The sequence below is a fragment of the Carassius auratus genome, chromosome 14, assembly GCF_003368295.1.
Source record: "Carassius auratus strain Wakin chromosome 14, ASM336829v1, whole genome shotgun sequence".
Classification (NCBI taxonomy): Eukaryota; Metazoa; Chordata; class Actinopteri; order Cypriniformes; family Cyprinidae; genus Carassius; species Carassius auratus.
Genome location: NC_039256.1, coordinates 23,479,914 through 23,497,396, shown reverse-complemented (window position 1 = coordinate 23,497,396; position 17,483 = coordinate 23,479,914). Strand labels below are relative to the sequence as shown.

The window sequence follows — 17,483 nt, the reverse complement described above, 5'->3', positions numbered from 1 at the left end:
CTCTCGACCATTCACCTACCGAGAAACTGATGTACATATACTACACACTACCAAGAAGGATATATTACTATGCAGGATTTAGCTTGTTTACAGCTAAAGAGATTTCTCAGTTATCTTTTATTTTAATCTGAATCAGATGTTTCTCCAAAAACCTATTTGGAGCAATATAAACAGACACAAATGAGACATTTACTGACATAGATTAAGAGTACAGAACTATAACATTAAAGTGACGATTTTTATTATGAATGGCTTTCACTGAAATATCTTGAATTTAGATCTGAGTTTCAGCCATTTTTGAAATTGTATCACATGTGAGGTCTCTGGGTTTTTTCTATAGAAGAACAATCTAAAGAAGGAAACAAGCAAAAGTATAATTTTTCTATACATTTACACTTAATGTTGTCTATGAGAAATTGCTGAAATGTAAAAAAAAAAATAAAAGTAAATTTTTCTTTTCTAAAGGGGTTGTTATAAATTGATAAAATTTTTAAAACCGTACAACAGAACATGTGCTCCACCATGTACCATGCTCGAGGGCGGAGCTTCAGGACTAGAGCCTGAGAAATGGGTGGTACATCTGTTTAAGAGAAAATTAAACACATTGTTAATGCATGCTTTCCAAACCAATCTGATGGAATTCTTCTGTTAAAAGAATATTGAATTCACTACATTTCTGACAAAACAAGTAGCAGGAGTTAGACTCAAGACCCTGAAACTGGTTGTGCACCGCTTGATAAACATTATAAAACCCTTTATTTGATTGCGGTATGTTGGGCAGTTACCATCTTCAAAATCAATCTACAACAGAACAGAACAATAATGCAGTTACAGGCAGAAAAAATGCATTGATGCAAATAAACTATTATCACTGTATACACAAAAATAAAATATTTCCTGTGTTCAGTGCAGTTTAGTATGTAATATATATTTGCATTTCTGTTCTGTTTTGCAACTTCAGTATCATATCAAGTCATTGCAAAGAAGTAAAAAACTATAATAAATTATAATACATGCATAGAATATAATAGAATAACTCCCATATTTATTTAGTTTTTGTGTGTACACTGCTTACATTGGTAAGTTTCAGTTTTGTTATGCTCTTTTTTTGGATGTACCACACAAAACGCTCTCGGTATTATGTGACTTCTCGCGAGATTACAGTTATGTCAACGTCGTACGTGGCTACAGACAGACCCTAACAGTGTAAGAAGACTCCGCCAGGAATGCATCAGCAAAATGCGGAGTCTACCGGTCAGCACGTCAAAAACAGTCCACGACGTTTTTGCACATGAAGCTTGAGGTAAAGGGCTGAAGGTTTAACTAAGCCTGCGTTTGAATTATTTATTTGACCCATTAGCATCAGCACACATTTTCACTGTGCCATTCTCTGAGGCACTTTCGTGTATAGGAAGACAGCATGGCAGATATCGAGTCCTCCTTTGAATTTAGCTCATCTTTGACCAGCTCTTCGCTGCCTCCCCCACGGACTCGAATCTTTAAGATCATCGTGATAGGAGACTCTGGAGTTGGCAAGACTTGCCTCACCTATAGATTCTGTGCAGGCAAGTTTCCAGATAAAACTGAGGCCACTATAGGGGTGGATTTTCGAGAGAAGGTTATTGAAATAGACGGCGAGAAAATCAAGGTGAGGATGCTTCTGATTTCAGAACGTTATTTTGCGTATGTACTCTATGTTTTAATGTAATCCTTTAAAGCATGACATGTATTATTAGTCAGTGAAAAAAAGATCAGTTTATTGAACCTTTACATGTAGAGTGAATAAAGTTTGTGTTTTATGAACATATATAACATATAAAGTGATAGTTCAGCCAAAAATGAAAATTCTCTCATTAATTACTCACCCTCATATCGTTCCAAACCCGTAAGACCTTCGTTCATCTACGGAAAACACAAATAAACATATTTTTGATGAAATCCAAGAGCTTTCTGACCCTGCATAGACAGCAACACAACTGAAATGTTCCCAGGTCAAGAAACGTAGCAAGGATCTTTGTAAAATAGCCCATGTAACATCAGGGGTTCAACCGTAAATTTATGGAGTCCTTGCTATGTTTCTGGACCTGGGAACATTTAAGCTGCGTTGCTGTCTAAGCAGGGTCAGAAAGCTTGTGGATTTCAGCAAACATATCTTAATTTGTGTTCCCAAGGTGAACGAAGGTCTTATGGGTTTGGAACGACACAAGGGTGAGTAATTAATAACACAATTTTAATTTTTGGGTGAAATATCCCTTTAAAAGAACAAATATGCATGTATGATATAAGTTGACAGCTAATAGCGCTCCCTATTCCCCCTCTGCCAGGTCCAGTTGTGGGACACTGCAGGCCAGGAGCGCTTTCGAAAGAGTATGGTACAGCACTATTACCGCAACGTCCACGCTGTGGTGTTTGTCTACGATGTCACCAATGCTGCTAGTTTCCGAAGTCTTCCGCTGTGGATCGAGGAGTGCCGTCAACATGCCTTGGGCCAAGAGGTGCCTAGAATCTTGGTCGGCAACAAATGTGACCTGCGGCATGCCGCTCAAGTAAGTACCGACGTAGCGCAGCAGTTCGCTGATGCACACTCAATGCCTCTGTTTGAGACCTCTGCCAAGAACCCCTACGGAAACGATGACGGTGGTCGGAATAATAGTGACCACGTAGAGGCCATTTTCATGACGGTGGCGCACAAGCTGAAATCTCAGAAGCCGCTGGTGTTAAGCCAACCACCATCAGGAGATACTGTCACTCTCAGGCAGGACGAGGAGGACAGGGGAACTTGGGGCTGTGGATGTTGGAAGAGCTAATGAATGAATCACCCCTTACAGGATGGAGATGACAAAGGTGAAGCACCTTTAAAGAAGCAGATTCACAGATGCTTTAGTGTTATCTGTGAAGGTCCAGGGGAAGGGTTGAGGACACAGGAGCATCTTTTCTCAAGATTTCTTTTTGTATCTGATCTGGCCATTATTTTAAAGGGAAGAAAACTTTCCTCCATCACTTAAACAAGAGGCTTTGAGAAGTTGCATGTAGGCCTATTTGCTTACATATACCAGCTTCATCTATTATGTGTCAGCCTGTCTAGTTCACATCATATGCCACTGCCAAACATGCACTACATTTTCCAGCTAGATTTAGTCAGTTCTGCAGGTGAATTGAACAGTGAAACCTTCATGCGTAATATGTTGCCTTTTTCATCAGATTTTTTAAACAATGTTTGCCACAATTAGATAAACTGTTCTGTTAAATCACTTCAGCCTCCGAAGTAAATCGGGTTTAGACTGTGTGTTTGTTGTTTGTTCTCTCATTCTGTGTCACCCACACACATGCAGACACTTCCTGTGAAAGTTGTCAGTTCTCTCAAGAGAAAAGAGAAACTGGTGAACAATCACTAAATGCAGGTTATTTATAAGTGCTGCTAATAGATCTTAGACAAATGTTAGCTGAATTAAAAGGTAAAATAAATCTGATATACAATAATATAAAAAAAAGCCAGTCCTAGTCCACTGCCAGTGTTTTATTTATTGCCAATTTAGTTTCTTCTAGCAGCCAATCATCTATATAAAATACTGTACATACAAGACATCTGGGTTATGCATGATAATCAGTCCTTCCTGTGAATCATGTCAAAATGTAGTAAAGTTAGGTAAAAAGGGACAAGAATTCGCTGACAATATTTACTTTAGTATCTACAGCCAGGAATTGTATGTAGTACTGCTTTGTTAGGCAAAATTAAAGTGATCTGTACTGTATAATCACAGATTAGTACCTCATATTATTCATGGCATCTGCTCTGTGCATGCATGGCATAAATCTGAACAAAAGCTCTGATATCAGTCTATATTTCAGTATGTAATCTGTAAGTACAAATATACAGATATGCTAATGACTAAATTGTCTTTCCCTTCGGCAATCTTCTTTCCAACACTGATATGCAGAACAGAGTTCAGTCCATTACAGGGAATATTCACACATAACTTGATGTAACCACAGCTGGTCCTGTGGAGTGCATGAAGGAAGCTCAGGCATGACATGCTTTCTTTGTTTTATAGTGAATTGCCAAAAAGAGGTTTTGCTTATGATTTCTGCTTATTTTTTTTTTTAAAGTAGGTTGGTTGAGGGCCTGGTTAGCTGATGCATTGCGTTGTTTGATTCAGGTACAATAATAGGGGGGAGCATGTGATTAGTTGAGGAATTGTGCACGGTTAATGATGGCTCTTAAATATTTAAATGCAACATGTTGAAATGCACACTAAGACTTGTCTATTTGTGCTTAACGTTTTGACTCTGGGTGCTTACAGAAGGTTCATATCTAATCTCTCTGCCAGAAAGAACATGAGCTTTGATGATTTTTGTAGGTTCATGTTGAACTGGTCTTGATAAAAACATACTCTTGGTCTAGATTCTATCCACTGTTTTCTTTCGCTTCACCCAATGTACCATTTTAAGTGTCATTCAGAATTTGCTTTTTTCTGTCTTTATTAACACATTAATAATATAGTTAATGTAAAATATGAGTAGATCTCAAAAATCTACAAAACGGCTTGACAATTCTAATTGCAGAAAACGTATTGAATATTATTAACATGTTTAAGTGTTACATTTTTATTGTAGGTAATTGTTTATTATTCTTGGGATAATTATGCATCTTTGCGACCAAAGTGTATGAGTAAGTTCTTGATATCAGGGGTCAGCAGTTGATAAAATAGCACCTTGCAATGCCAGAACTCAAGCATGCACAACATATCTTTATTAGTCACTTGTCTGATACAACTCATGCCTTCAATGTTGGTCAGTGAGTTAGAGTGACATAGTTTTGGGAAAATAAACAAACCATCAATGCACTATATTCAAAGGAGTGCAAAAGATCAATGCTTGTTGCCGTTTTGGTTTTAACTGTTTCAGTGTTTTACTAAAAGAAATAAAGTACCACATCTTTGACTTTCAGCTGACTAGTGTTGTGCCTTATTTGTCTAATAAAAGAGTGCATATGTGACCCTGAACCACAAAACCAGTCTTAAGTAGCACGGTTGGCTATTGCTACAAATATACCCGATATTTGTAGCAATAGCTAACAAAACATTGTATGGGTCAAAATTATCAAAAACATTTTTTTTAAATGCCAAAATTCATTAGGTTATTAGGTAAAGATAATGTTCCATAAATATATTTAGTAAATTTCCTACAATAAATATATAAAAACTAAATTTTTGTTTAGTAATATGTATTGCTAAGAACTTCATTTGGACAACTTTAAAGATGATTTTCTATTTCACTAATTCGATTCAAAAAGTAAAACTTCTTTATTATATTCATTCATTATACACAGACTGATATATTTCTTTTAATTTTGATGATTATAAATGACAGCTCTGGAAAACAAATTCAGTATTTCAGAAAATTAGAATATTATTTAAGATCAATACAAAAGAAAGGATTTTAAGAAATCTTGACCAACTGAAAAGTCTGAACATGAAAAGTATGAGCATGTACAGCACCTGACAGCACTCAATACTTAGTTTGAGCTTCTTTTGCCTGAATTACTGCAGCAATGTGGCATGGCGTCTATCAGTCTGTGACACTGCTCAGGTGTTATGAGAGACCAGGCTGCACTGATAGTGGCCTTCAGCACTTCTGCATTGTTTGGTCTGGCATATTGCATCTTCCTCTTCACAATACCCCATAGATTTTCTATGGGGTTAAGGTCAGGCGAGTTTGCTGGCCAATTAAGAACATGGAGACCATGGTCCTTAAACCAGGTACTGGTAGCTTTGGCACTGTGTGCAGGTGCCAAGTCCTGTTGGAAAATGAAATCTCCATCTCTATAAAGTTGGTCAGCAGCAGGAAGCATGAATTGTTCTAAAACTTCCTGGTATACGGCTGCGTTGACCTTGGACCTCAGAAAACACAGTGGACCAACACCAGCAGATGACATGGCACCCCAAACCATCACTTACTATGGAAACTTTACACTGGACCTCAAGCAATGTGGATTGTGTGCCTCTACTCTCTCCCTCCAGACTCTGGGACCCTGATTTCCAAAGGAAATGCTCAATTTACTTTAATCAAAGAACATAACTTTGGACCACTCAGCAGCAGTCCAGTCCTTTTTGTCTTTAGCCCAGGCAAGATGCTTCTGACACTGTCTGTTGTTCAAGAGTGGCTCGAATGCGACAGCTGAAACCCATGTCTTGCATACGTCTGTACGTAGTGGTTCTTGAAGCACTGACTCCAGCTGCAGTACACTCTTTGTGGATCCCCCACATTTTTGAATGGGTTTTGTTTCACAATCCTCTCCAGGGTGCGGTTATCCCAATTGCTTGTACACTCATTTCTACCACATCTTTTCCTTCCCTTCGCCTCTCTATTAATGTGCTTGGACACAGAGCTCTGTGAACAGCCAGCCTCTTTTGTAATGACCTTTTGTGTCTTGCCCTCCTTGTGCAAGGTGTTAGTGGTAGTCTTTTGGACAACTTTCAAGTCAGCAGTTTTCCCTATGATTGTGTAGCCTACAGAACTAGACTGAGAGACCATTTAAAGGCTTTTGCAGGGGTTTTGAGTTAATTATCTGATTAGAGGGTGGCACCAGGTGTCTTCAATATTGAACCTTTTCATAATATTCAAATTTTCTGAGATACTTAATTTGAGATTTTACTTAGTTGTCAGTTATAATCATTAAAATTAAAAGAAATAAACATTTGAAATATATCAGTCTGTGTGTAATGAATGAATACAATATACAAGTTTCATTTTTTGAATCGAATTAGTGAAATAAATCAACTTTTTGTTAATATTCTAATTCTATGACCAGCACCTGTATTTGGCTGATATACAACCATTTGAAAATCTGGAATCTGAGTTTTCTAAAAAATCTAAATATTGAGAAAATCATCTTTAAAGTTGTCTAAATAAAGTTCTTAGCAATACATATTAAATTGAGTTTTTATATATTTATTGTAGGAAATTTACTAAATATATTTATGGAACATTATCTTTACCTAATAATCTAATGAATTTTGGCATTAAAAAAAAAAAAACTTTTTGATGATTTTCTAATTATATGACCAGCACCTGTATTGTCCTATCTTAACAATTTTATCAATTTTAAGAGATTGACTTATGGCTGGTTTTGTGGTCCAGGATCACATATGGGAACATTATGTTCAGACTAGAGACTTAAAGTAATAACATTGCAAAAATGATACTGTCCCTTGGTATGTTATCTGAACATCCACTGAAATGAATGGTTTGTAATTTCATGAAGAGGCAAATAGAATACTTAATTTTTTATATATTTTTTATTGTAAAATATAGGTTTACGTGCGCAAACCTATCAGTCTATCATTTAAAAAGTATAAAGCCAAAAAAACACAAAGATAATATAAAATATGGCACTGATAACTTAAACATCAAGAAACAAATTTAAGTTGATTTGAAATAAGCAGGCTTGATGAAATCTGGACATTTTTCGCTCTTTTGTAAAAAAATGTATGAACTATATTTACCAGTATTTCACATAAAAAAAAAAAAACATAAATTACTAAGCTAGTCTGCTATATGGCGGAAGCGTGGAGAGATTCTGCTGTTCCTGCTCAGGACAGCTATCCGTGAATGACATGGGGGAGTTAAAGATTCGCTCATCTCCATCTGCAAGAGGCAAAATAAAATCAAATGAAATATGATTTTGTTATCTCAGTGGCCAAAGCCACTCAAAAAACATCTCTCACTTACGTTGCCAAGTGCATACAAGTTCAGTTGGAGTAACAGGGTCATTTTGAGGAACTAGAAAATCCTGTAAAATACACAACCATGCAGTAATTACCAGCTCAATCTTGCATACCAACTTCAAAATACTGCATTTTCTTGTTTTTACATAAAAAATTCACCCACCATGCCATTTGTGGAGTCGTAGCAGCCACAAAGCGGCAGACTGCGGAAGCCAACATAAGCAATGAGAGAAGAAAAGAGCAAAGATCCCACACAGGCCACTAGAAGGGTGCTGTTTGCTCCTTTCACCATCTGGCTGAGCACAAACCTCTGCACAAGACAGCTTTATCAACCATTTGTGTGTTTTAATCAGAGCGTTTAACGTATTGTAGAGTAAACATGAACTGGGGTAACTATACCACTTCAGGGATAGGATGGGCGTGGAAGACCTCATCATCCTCTTCTCCATAGCTGAGAGTGACGCAAGCATAAACGAAGACAATCACAACAGCAAAAAGTGACATCACAGATGATGCGATCATGACGTTTACCTAAACATATTAATGAGAACATGTAAATAGCAACAGGTAGAAAGAGACAACCGTCAGGAGAAATACTGTGCATTAGACGGATAAGAAATTACCAAAATTGGGTTTTTCTTCTGGGACGCAAAGAGGGCAAGTACACCAGGGGCAGCCATAATCTAAAAGAGGAGGAAAAAGTGAAATAAACTTTAAAGAATCATATTGGGCATCTCAAGGGTGATGGTAAATAAAAAGAGATGTGAGGGGGAAAAAAAGTTACATTTAAATTCTTTTGTACTTTCTCACAAAACTTTCACATTCCCCCAAGAAACTTCAGATTTGCAACCAAACCTTTGTGATGGAAATAATATGAGAAAAAGTATATTTCAGAACTTTTGCAAGAAAATGCAAAGTTTCTCTGGGGAATGTAATCTTACAGAGAGACTGCAAACGCATTTTTTCCCCACCATCTCTTTTTTTTTTTTTTTTTGCACCAGTCCTATTTGAGGCCCTGTAGAATCACTGTCTCTTAGTGCAGACACATGCCACAAGAGGGTGAATACAAGTGGGATACCTAGGCTTAACCTTCTTCATCATGTGTAGTCTTCTATCACTAAAAATCAGCATTATTAAGTTCATCCTAAACCACATTAAAGCAGTGGGAAAATTAGCTATGAAGGAAAGTCATGTTAACAAAATAAAATAGCAAAATGTGATCTGTTTTAATATGAGCTACAAAAGCTGTTTCTGAGGTTCCTATAATGACTTTGACTCTATCCCAGTTTGCTACATACTGGAAAACTGGGATGGGACATTATAGATTAACGTGGGAACTAAAATTACGTTAAGTCATATTAAAGTAAATAAATAGTAAGTTTTAATGTTTCTCACCAGTCCAGACCAGAGTGGAGCCCTAGTTTCACTCAAAGTAGTGCTCTTGCGGAAGACTGCGTCCATAAATCCGCAAACCACGCAAAGCCCCGCGCACGCCACCTGAAGGATGCCGAGGACCACCACACTCTTCTGATTGAAGATGAAATACCTGTAACGGTCCATCTCAGGCCTTCAGCGAAGAGAGAAGAGGTAATGACTTTCACGTTCAGATATATCATTTAAATGAGAAAAATCCTTCATTTGTATGTCTCCAAACGGACCTGGATCCTTTATCAAACGTCTAATGACTTGAAATCGTCACGATCGCTTTCCACGTTGATTCTGAAACTACAAAACGACTTTACTAACCAAATTTTACTAAACGTTATACTTAAACTATGCTATGCCCGATTTAATATGTATAAACTGGTGTATAAGTCCTATAAATTAGAAAAAAATTAGTATTTACCGGTGCCGTTTTTGCTTATCACTTCCGGACCGCTTTTGTTTGGAAGCAAGCGGTGAAACCCAGCGTGTCACTCATTTACCTGGCGCGCGCGCAGGTGCAGCACGATGACCACGCCCCCACTGCGTGGATATTTACAGTGTTGACCTAATTAATTTGGCACAGAATATTCCTCCATTTTTGTTTAGAGAAAACCTGATTCATATTTTCAACATTTTTGTAATAATATTAAAAGCCAAGAACACTGAAAAGATGAGTCCAGTTGTGCTCTATGCTGGAGTTTTTATTGATAAATCTTTGTTGATAGCTTTTACATATCAAAGGCTGAAGTTTAGCTCAGTAGAAAGATTTCTCTTAACCTTGTGCCTTATTCCCAAATACTGTACGTTCTGTTCAATCTTTTCCACACACATACAATACACCTTACTCTTTTAATGGTGTCAATTTTTCATAGTTTTTCAAAAAAAAAAAAAAAAAAACAATACAGAAAGAAATAAGCAGCTTTGTCTGTGTAATACTGTACTTCAAGAATACTAGAGCTTATTTAAAGATAACTGAAGCTGTTCGCAGATGCAAAAGGACATTAAATTGTTTTACAAGAATAATTGATGGTAACATAAACATGAAAAATCTATATTTTCAGTTTTCATGGGAAACATGAGCAGAGCAGCAAAAAGACACTATACTGGTTTAATACTGCATAGTATTCACAAGTTGTGATAAAGAGGACATATACCTCCAGGAATCGTGACATCTGTCTTAAATACTTTCAAACTCCTCTCCACGGATTTCAGTCAAAATGCCTTTAAATGACTTGCTCTTTTTCAGTCTCTGTATTCTTGTAATGTAACCAAATCAGTCACCAACTGACACACATACTAATCCTTCCACACTGTAGAACCATAGAATTTTGCAGCTTGCTCAGAGAGCGAGGATTTCACAGTCACAATCCTTGTAAACTGATGACGATGCCAGAAATCAGTTCAGAAGAGTGATTACTTATTAATGTTAGCTGCGAAGAAGGTCAAAGAATAAAGTTAAGAGTTTCTGGTGGTAGTTATAGGCTGGGATAGGAGATCATGTTTTTTTTCAGACAGGCGGTGGTGAGGGTCTTAACAGGTCTCGTCAGCACCTTTTTCAGACTCCTTTTGCTGAAACTCCAACAATTGCTTTGTGTACCATTCTGGTGCCTCTGGACCAGACTTCCCTGAAGGCTCATGGTCATAACCATAAGCAACCGTGAGTTCTTCATCTTTTTCCACAGCACGGATTGTTCGGATGCATTTTATTTGCCCAAAACGAGGATGGATGTACCTTGACAGGCAAACACAGCTGTTACATGACTAACCCATTATGATTGGTTTATATTTAAATAAATAATAGATCTAATTTAATATAGGAAACAAAAGCACTACATCTCTGTAAATTATTAAAATGAACATTAACACTCACGGATCATATTTGCAATTGGGAGTGAAGGAGTGATTGGCCTTGTGACCTAGAGAAGCACAATAATTCTCCATCAGATTGAAAGGTTCTGGAACATCAATCACAGTGTCCTCATCCAATGAAATAGTGTTCCCATTCATGGACCAGTCACGACAATCCACCTGTTAAATTGAATATAAAAAGATTACAAAAACACCTTTAATTTAACACACCACGCATCCTATAATATGTTTTAAAGTATTACATTATGGCCTTGAATAATGTCAAATGCAGACAGACAAACCTCTGTATGGGTAATTCGGACACCATTATAAAAAGCCATCACGGTGTTAGTCTCAGCCTCAGTTTTTGCAAATAGCCCTTCTCCAGCTCCAGAAATAAGTGATTGTCCAACATACACACTGTTAAACCAAAATAAGACCATCTTTCAGCCTGAATCATCAAGATGATGACATGAAAAATACTGTTTTATGCCTAGAGAACCAGCAGAATCTCCCCAACGAAATGACAAGACAGTACATCACTGGAACAAACAAATATATGTTTTTTTTTTGTTCAAAACGAGATTTGATAGATTGAGGTTTACATGGTTGATCACAGCTTGCACCAACCGTTGACTTTCGTAGGGGTCGGGCAGCAGTTTATGACCAGCGATACATGATGAGGTGGATTTATCGTAGGAGTAAACAGGACCTACAAAAGAGTAAAAAAAAAAAAAAAAAAAAAAAAAAAGATTAACCTACAACTATTCTTATACCAAGACGAACTTGTACTGATCAGATTTGGGTTTTTAGCTTTAAAATGAAGATTTTAAGATGTACATAAAACTTAAAAATAAAACTAAAAATAAACTAACTATCTGGATCAACAGTGAAGTGTGGTCTGCCGTTCTCTCGGGTGGTAAGAGTGGCAATTCGGGCCTCAATCAGTTCTCCATCAACAAAGGAGCCATACAGAGCAGTACGCCCATCTGGATAAACATAAGCCACCGACTTTCCTGTCATCTCTCCATCTTCATTCACTTCCCCGACCACGCAGGCGCCATCCTGTAGATGGCAGAGCAAAAAGAAAATTTACATACACATAAACTTGGAACTTGTCAATTCAATACATTATAATGCGGTCAATAAGAGTTTAATTTGTGATTTAAAGTGCATGATGTTGGGCACAACATACCGGGTAGTAGACCCAGCACATGCCATAACGATTGTTGTCCTTGTACTGGCCCCTGAAGACCAGTTGACCTTCTGGATTGAACTCTTGAGCAGGTCCATTGAGCTCGCCTTCTACATAAGTCCCATGTAATGCTCCCCCATCCTCGTAAGTATAAATACCCTGGCCCTGCAAAGCATCATCCACGTAGAAACCCTCCAGCGTACTATTAAGGAAAAAAAAAACTGGTGATTTTTGGGTGAAATATAATTACCTTTGTCCGCTATTATCAAAATAATTAAAAATAAGTATTTTTACTATGCAAGATTATAAAAATTAGACCCCAAAAAGAAGCAAACAAATTATGGAGAAGGAAAAAATATGCATGCTAATTAGATCTAATACTGCTGGTGACGATACATGAGTCTGCATGTGCATTTGAATTACTGCGACTCACAGTGATATCAATCAGAATATAGTTCAATACTGAAAGTCTCCGGAACAGCTGATTAATACAATGGCAGTGCAGCCATTGTACTAATTACCCGCAAGTTTCCCTTCTACATACCTCAACCTGGTACAGATCTGTTACCCTTTCTCCTCCCCAGCACCACATGAAGTGCTACAGGGGTTTCCCCTAGTTTACCTGGCAACAGCATGTACACTAATCCCTTTAATTCAGAACATGTTTCAACAGTAATCTTTCCCTAATGTTAGCAGCAACAAAGCAGATCTAGTCCGCTAAGAACAATCCTACTTGCGATACATCCTTATGAATGAAACAATAAAACTATTTTAAGAGTTATCATGATTTAAATAATGAAATCTGAGTCTGATCAACAGTGACTAATTATATTTTAACATTATTAAATCATAGGATAGAAATCAATAATAGATTAATGGTGCCAACATAATGTTTCATACCTGCCATCAAAAAAGAAGAACTTTCCTTTTCCATTTTTCTCCCCATGAACAAAGTGCCCCTCAAATCTGTCGCTGGAGGAGTAAGTCACAGTGCAAAATCCATGAGGTTGGTCATCCTCATCCAGTGGTCCTAAAAAGTCATTAAATTTTTATCAATAAGCTAAGTAACAGACTGATAAACAACTAATGCACTGCATGCCCAATTATGACACTCATTTTAATGGACAGGTTGATAAAATCAGTTTAGTTAGATACTTCACATTTAGCAAAAATATTTCTTACAAAGCAAAGTCCACAAATACACTAATTGATGGGCACTAAGTGCTTGGTTTAATGGTGTTAGTCCAGAGCTGAGAACTATGTACATCTGCAGTTTTGGATCAAGATTTAAAGCTGAACTTGCAACTTTTGTCAACACCCCACTTTTTTTTTTTCAACCACGTGGCTTTAACAACACTATTAAGTTAATCCAAATACGAATCTAGCTTATATATAGGGCATTTACAGACTTCTTAAAAGATGCTATATGTAATATAATAAAAATGAAGGGTAGTTTGAGAGAAATTATTTGTCTAAATACGTTTATTCTTTCCGTTTGTGCTATCAGTTCATGTGACTTCAGATAGAAGTGTAGCTAAGTCTAAAAGCAGAAATAACACTCGCTGTCACCAGGAGGATTTAAATAGTCCCAAGCTTACAGGCCTCGGTTACTTGACCGCTCGAGTACGGAGGAAAGCTGACGGTAGGCTAATCCTCGGCGGAATGAGACTGCATAAAAGTTCAGCCTGACAGCCGAGAAGACAAAAACGAATTCATGCTACGTTTGTGTATACGCATGTCGTACCTTCCACCACTTCTTCCATGTTGTCATCATCGCTGTCCATGATTGCGCTTCCTCTGTTGTTTATTAGAGGTATAATAGTCTGCTTTTATAAGCCTGTCTCGGAAGCGAGCAGCGCAGAGCTGACAGTTCCCGGCGCACAGTGGCTGACATCATCAGCGCCGAACGCACAGCACAGATTCCTGCTACACACAAGAGAGCGCTGTGCTCCGGCGCTGGAGAGTCCGAATCATTCTAGCGAATCGGTTCACTCGGACAAATCGCTTCTATCAACTAGTAAAAAAATGATTCACTGATTTGTTTGAATCTTCATCAAAACTAATATCGGGATCCCTAGGAAAAAATATGGTTTTCTTTAGTTTTGATTTCGTTAATCCATCCCTAACATGGTTCGATTTCGTTAACCCCGATTTTTCGATTTTCGTTCATTTTTGTTAAATTAGAGGTTATTCTAATCAGTTTATATGTGTTTTAAATAGGCTACACTGATCCTTTTTTAAATAACTATTTAATATATTAGAATTAACTTTTTGAATGTAAAATTCTAAAGCATCAGGACAATTTTAAATGCTGAAAAGACCTGTTCTCTTAACGCTAAAGTCAATGTCATGTCTCTGTAGAACATAATGAGCTCTAGTTTTTCATAAACACCAGTCTACTGTGTAAATCAGATGAGGTCAAGGTTTACTCAAATAATGTTTGATTTAGGGCCATAGTGAGCTTTTTCAAGCTAACTGCAGTTACAGCTTGTCATTAATCAGAAAGGTTAAATAAATGTTTACATGTATGATTATGAAGGTAATAATGCAATTGAAATCATTCATTAGGTACATCACTATTAGTCATTTTTTTTTGTAGCAAAGTTTGGTAAAACATATAATGACAGCGGTTGAATTTCTTTAGCATTTCAGGCAAGACGTGTGGGCTGGTCAAGGATGAAACATAAAATTACGCCACCTATTGTTACTGGTCCACCTGAGTTTGAAATGACGTTTCGTGCACAGTAAGATCTTTAAAGCCAAACTGCATCACTGATGTCTCTCATACTTCACACACTTCTCTCTCTTTCATTCATGAAAAATCATATATATGTAACCCCCCAAAAATCTTGATTGATTGGCCAGCTTTCACGGGTAATCCTAATTTTAACCCTGTACAAACAAATCATAAAATATAAAAAATATGTCCTTCCACTCTTTCTTTAGCCAGAATAGTGTAGAGTCATATTCCATATTCTTGGTGGTATTGTGGATCTCTGACATCTTTTTCAATAAAGTTAGGTTAAATAGTGTGTTTCTGTAATTATTTCTATAACAATGATAAAGCAATACAGTATTTAATGGTGGACCAAAAAAGGAACAAATATCTCAACATCAGACTTTTCTGAATAATTTAATTCAAATTTTCAAAATAGTTTTCATCAATTTATTAAACAAAAGTCATATAAAATGTATACTCACATTATGCATGTTTCAGAAAAACTTGATGTGTATATGTTTTATGTGTCAGTTTATTCTAAGATTTATATTACAGTATTAATTCAGAGGACCCAGTTATAAACTATAAATGACTAAATTACTGCTATTCACTTGTTGAAAGCATGATCTTAAGTGGATGTCATTTGGACTGAATTGGAATGCTAATATATTTTGTAAGTATGTACAGTATGAGAACTAGTTCGTCAAAACTGACAGATTTGTCCTGACCCACACCAAAAGACTTAATTTGGATGTGATCAATTCCTGACCCATTGCCATCTGACATAATATACGTAACTTCCAAGATTGTATTTTCACATGACAAAAGACAGTGTGAACTCTCATTTTCCACATGACACACCGAGGAGTTAAATCTGTTACCTGAAAAGAAAAGAAACAATATTTATTTCAATTAAATATATAACTGCATCTAACTTGAAGAGGTAAATATGTAGAGAATATTAACAGGTAATTTGAAAAGTTGAATTTCACATTTTACAAATGTTTACTGTACATCTGCAACACAGATGTTGTACTTACATTTTACTTTTACCATGTCAGCATTTTTCATTGCTTCATTCTCACTGACAACATCATCACATTGTGGAAAAGCCTGTGACCATCCAACCAGCATGCAGAGAAAGACTATTGTCTTTGTTAATTGAACCATTTCGATCAACTGTGAGTAAAACAAAATAGAGTTGAATACTATATTCTAGTAGCAAAATTAAAAGGCATCAAGTTGCATCAAAATACTTCAGTAAAATAAACTGTTGATTTTTTTTTACTTACTGTTGAAAGTGATGAAACCTCTAGTGGAAAGTATTGAAAATCTCTCTTTGTTCTATCTGAATTATTTTCTTGAGATGTTTCGGTCCTGTCTCTGACACGCTTACAAAAATTAACATTGTTACATTTGGTCCGTGGAACATAACTTGCACAATGCTGAACCTTCAAAACAAAATTGAATTTGTTATCAATGATTAATTGGACTCCATGTTCATGCCAATGAATAGCAATTACTCTAGTGCATTTGTAATGTAATGCCTTCCAGGCTGTATAGTATTATTAGAATGGATAATGCTAAGTATGCCTATAAGAAATAAATATTGCATAAACACTAAAACCACTGAACCAAACTAAGTGCATTAGGACCTTCAGTACGTTAAGTGATGTTAAATAATATGTATAACCCTTAAGTTTAGTTTTGGTGTTTAAGTTAGGTCACTAAACCTTCACATTGTATTAGATAGAAATAGCTTGAGTGCAGATTACCACTAATATAGTTCAGTACTGCTAGATGCAATTTAAGTGATACATTTTCTTTAGCATTTATCAGAAACATAGAACGTTCGAGTAGAAATTAGATCTTAGGGTGCTTTGCATTAGAATTTAGAATTTGTAAAACATTTTAAAACTGATGAGTTGAATTTAAAAGCAATTAGTAAATTGGTAATCGAATGTGGAAGCTTTTCATTATTTCAAGAAATTTTCCTTCATTATGGTATCAACAAATTGTATCACCGTCTTTATGCACCCCAAAAATATCAAAATTAATTTTAATTCAGAAAATGGCAAGTATGGTATGTGTATGAGTTACATTGCTACTGTTTTTAAATAAATTCAATATAGGACAAACACACTGTGTCACATCCTTATCACATAAGTCAATATACGATCTCTCTAAATGAGCTTACACATGCACTTGCTTTAGCTCAACATTACCAGGACCAGAAAAAGTATAAATCATTAAGAGTTTATTAGGATCATGTTGATCAGCTCAGGTTTGCTAGTGCTGAATTAAAATATCTGAAAATATGTTTGATTCTCGCTATTTCAATGTAACTCATGTTTTTATTTTTTATTTTATTATTATTAATTACTTGTTTATATTTTTAAGATAAGTTGATTTATAAGCAACAAATCAGGCTGGTCTTTGAATTTGATTCTTAAAATGTTTATATGATCATCAAGATATTTAAATCATAGATAACTGTTGTTTATTATTTGACTTTTACAATGCCAACGTATGTTCGCCCGCATTTTTGTTCATAAATTTCAATGAATAT

General features: G+C 36.2%; 3 protein-coding genes across 5 annotated transcripts; 1 reads left to right on the top strand and 2 right to left on the bottom strand.

Moving 5' to 3' along the window:
• The first annotated feature begins 1,169 nt into the window (after positions 1-1,169).
• On the top strand, positions 1,170-4,947 carry LOC113114056 (ras-related protein Rab-33B-like). The gene is made up of 3 exons (XM_026280771.1): positions 1,170-1,303; positions 1,412-1,648; positions 2,325-4,947. Exons 1-3 carry the CDS (start codon positions 1,292-1,294, stop codon positions 2,805-2,807), a joined length of 732 nt encoding a protein of 243 aa, XP_026136556.1. The 5' UTR covers positions 1,170-1,291; the 3' UTR covers positions 2,808-4,947.
• Positions 4,948-7,343: 2,396 nt separating this feature from the next.
• On the bottom strand, positions 7,344-9,667 carry LOC113114055 (uncharacterized). Of its 2 annotated transcripts, XM_026280769.1 has the most exons (8): positions 9,574-9,667; positions 9,386-9,452; positions 9,123-9,294; positions 8,351-8,410; positions 8,127-8,258; positions 7,891-8,037; positions 7,732-7,792; positions 7,345-7,647 (listed from the first exon to the last, which is right to left on the bottom strand). In XM_026280769.1, the coding sequence occupies exons 3-8, from the start codon at positions 9,285-9,287 to the stop codon at positions 7,541-7,543; spliced, it is 672 nt and encodes a 223-aa protein (XP_026136554.1). In that variant the 5' UTR covers positions 9,288-9,294; positions 9,386-9,452; positions 9,574-9,667; the 3' UTR covers positions 7,345-7,540. The 2 variants fall into 2 exon arrangements, with proteins under 2 accessions (XP_026136555.1, XP_026136554.1); XM_026280770.1 differs by lacking the exon at positions 9,386-9,452 and having other exon boundaries at positions 7,344-7,647; positions 9,574-9,642.
• A 165-nt stretch (positions 9,668-9,832) lies between these two features.
• On the bottom strand, positions 9,833-14,132 carry LOC113114054 (histone-lysine N-methyltransferase SETD7). Of its 2 annotated transcripts, none has more exons than XM_026280768.1 (8): positions 13,940-14,129; positions 13,096-13,225; positions 12,196-12,397; positions 11,876-12,065; positions 11,631-11,712; positions 11,303-11,420; positions 11,023-11,180; positions 9,833-10,884 (listed from the first exon to the last, which is right to left on the bottom strand). In XM_026280768.1, the coding sequence occupies exons 1-8, from the start codon at positions 13,977-13,979 to the stop codon at positions 10,683-10,685; spliced, it is 1,122 nt and encodes a 373-aa protein (XP_026136553.1). In that variant the 5' UTR covers positions 13,980-14,129; the 3' UTR covers positions 9,833-10,682. The 2 variants fall into 2 exon arrangements, 1 of the variants encoding a protein (XP_026136553.1); XR_003293674.1 differs by having other exon boundaries at positions 10,866-10,884; positions 11,606-11,712; positions 13,940-14,132.
• Between the last annotated feature and the right edge of the window lie 3,351 nt (positions 14,133-17,483).

Bases quoted from the DNA above. Each gene is read 5' to 3' on its own strand.
- LOC113114055 (XM_026280769.1), bottom strand. From the start codon at position 9,287: ATGGACCGTTACAGGTATTTCATCTTCAATCAGAAGAGTGTGGTGGTC. The intron at 8,038-8,126 runs GTATAGTTACCC...TGTCTTGTGCAG, and splicing joins CCCATCCTATCCCTGAAGTG to AGGTTTGTGCTCAGCCAGAT. The intron at 7,793-7,890 runs GTGGGTGAATTT...TGTATTTTACAG, and splicing joins ACGACTCCACAAATGGCATG to GATTTTCTAGTTCCTCAAAA.
- LOC113114056 (XM_026280771.1), top strand. The intron at 1,649-2,324 runs GTGAGGATGCTT...CCCCTCTGCCAG, and splicing joins TAGACGGCGAGAAAATCAAG to GTCCAGTTGTGGGACACTGC.
- LOC113114054 (XM_026280768.1), bottom strand. From the start codon at position 13,979: ATGGACAGCGATGATGACAACATGGAAGAAGTGGTGGAAG. The intron at 11,181-11,302 runs GTTTGTCTGTCT...TCAATTTAACAG, and splicing joins TCCGAATTACCCATACAGAG to GTGGATTGTCGTGACTGGTC. The intron at 10,885-11,022 runs GTGAGTGTTAAT...TTGCCTGTCAAG, and splicing joins CCCAATTGCAAATATGATCC to GTACATCCATCCTCGTTTTG.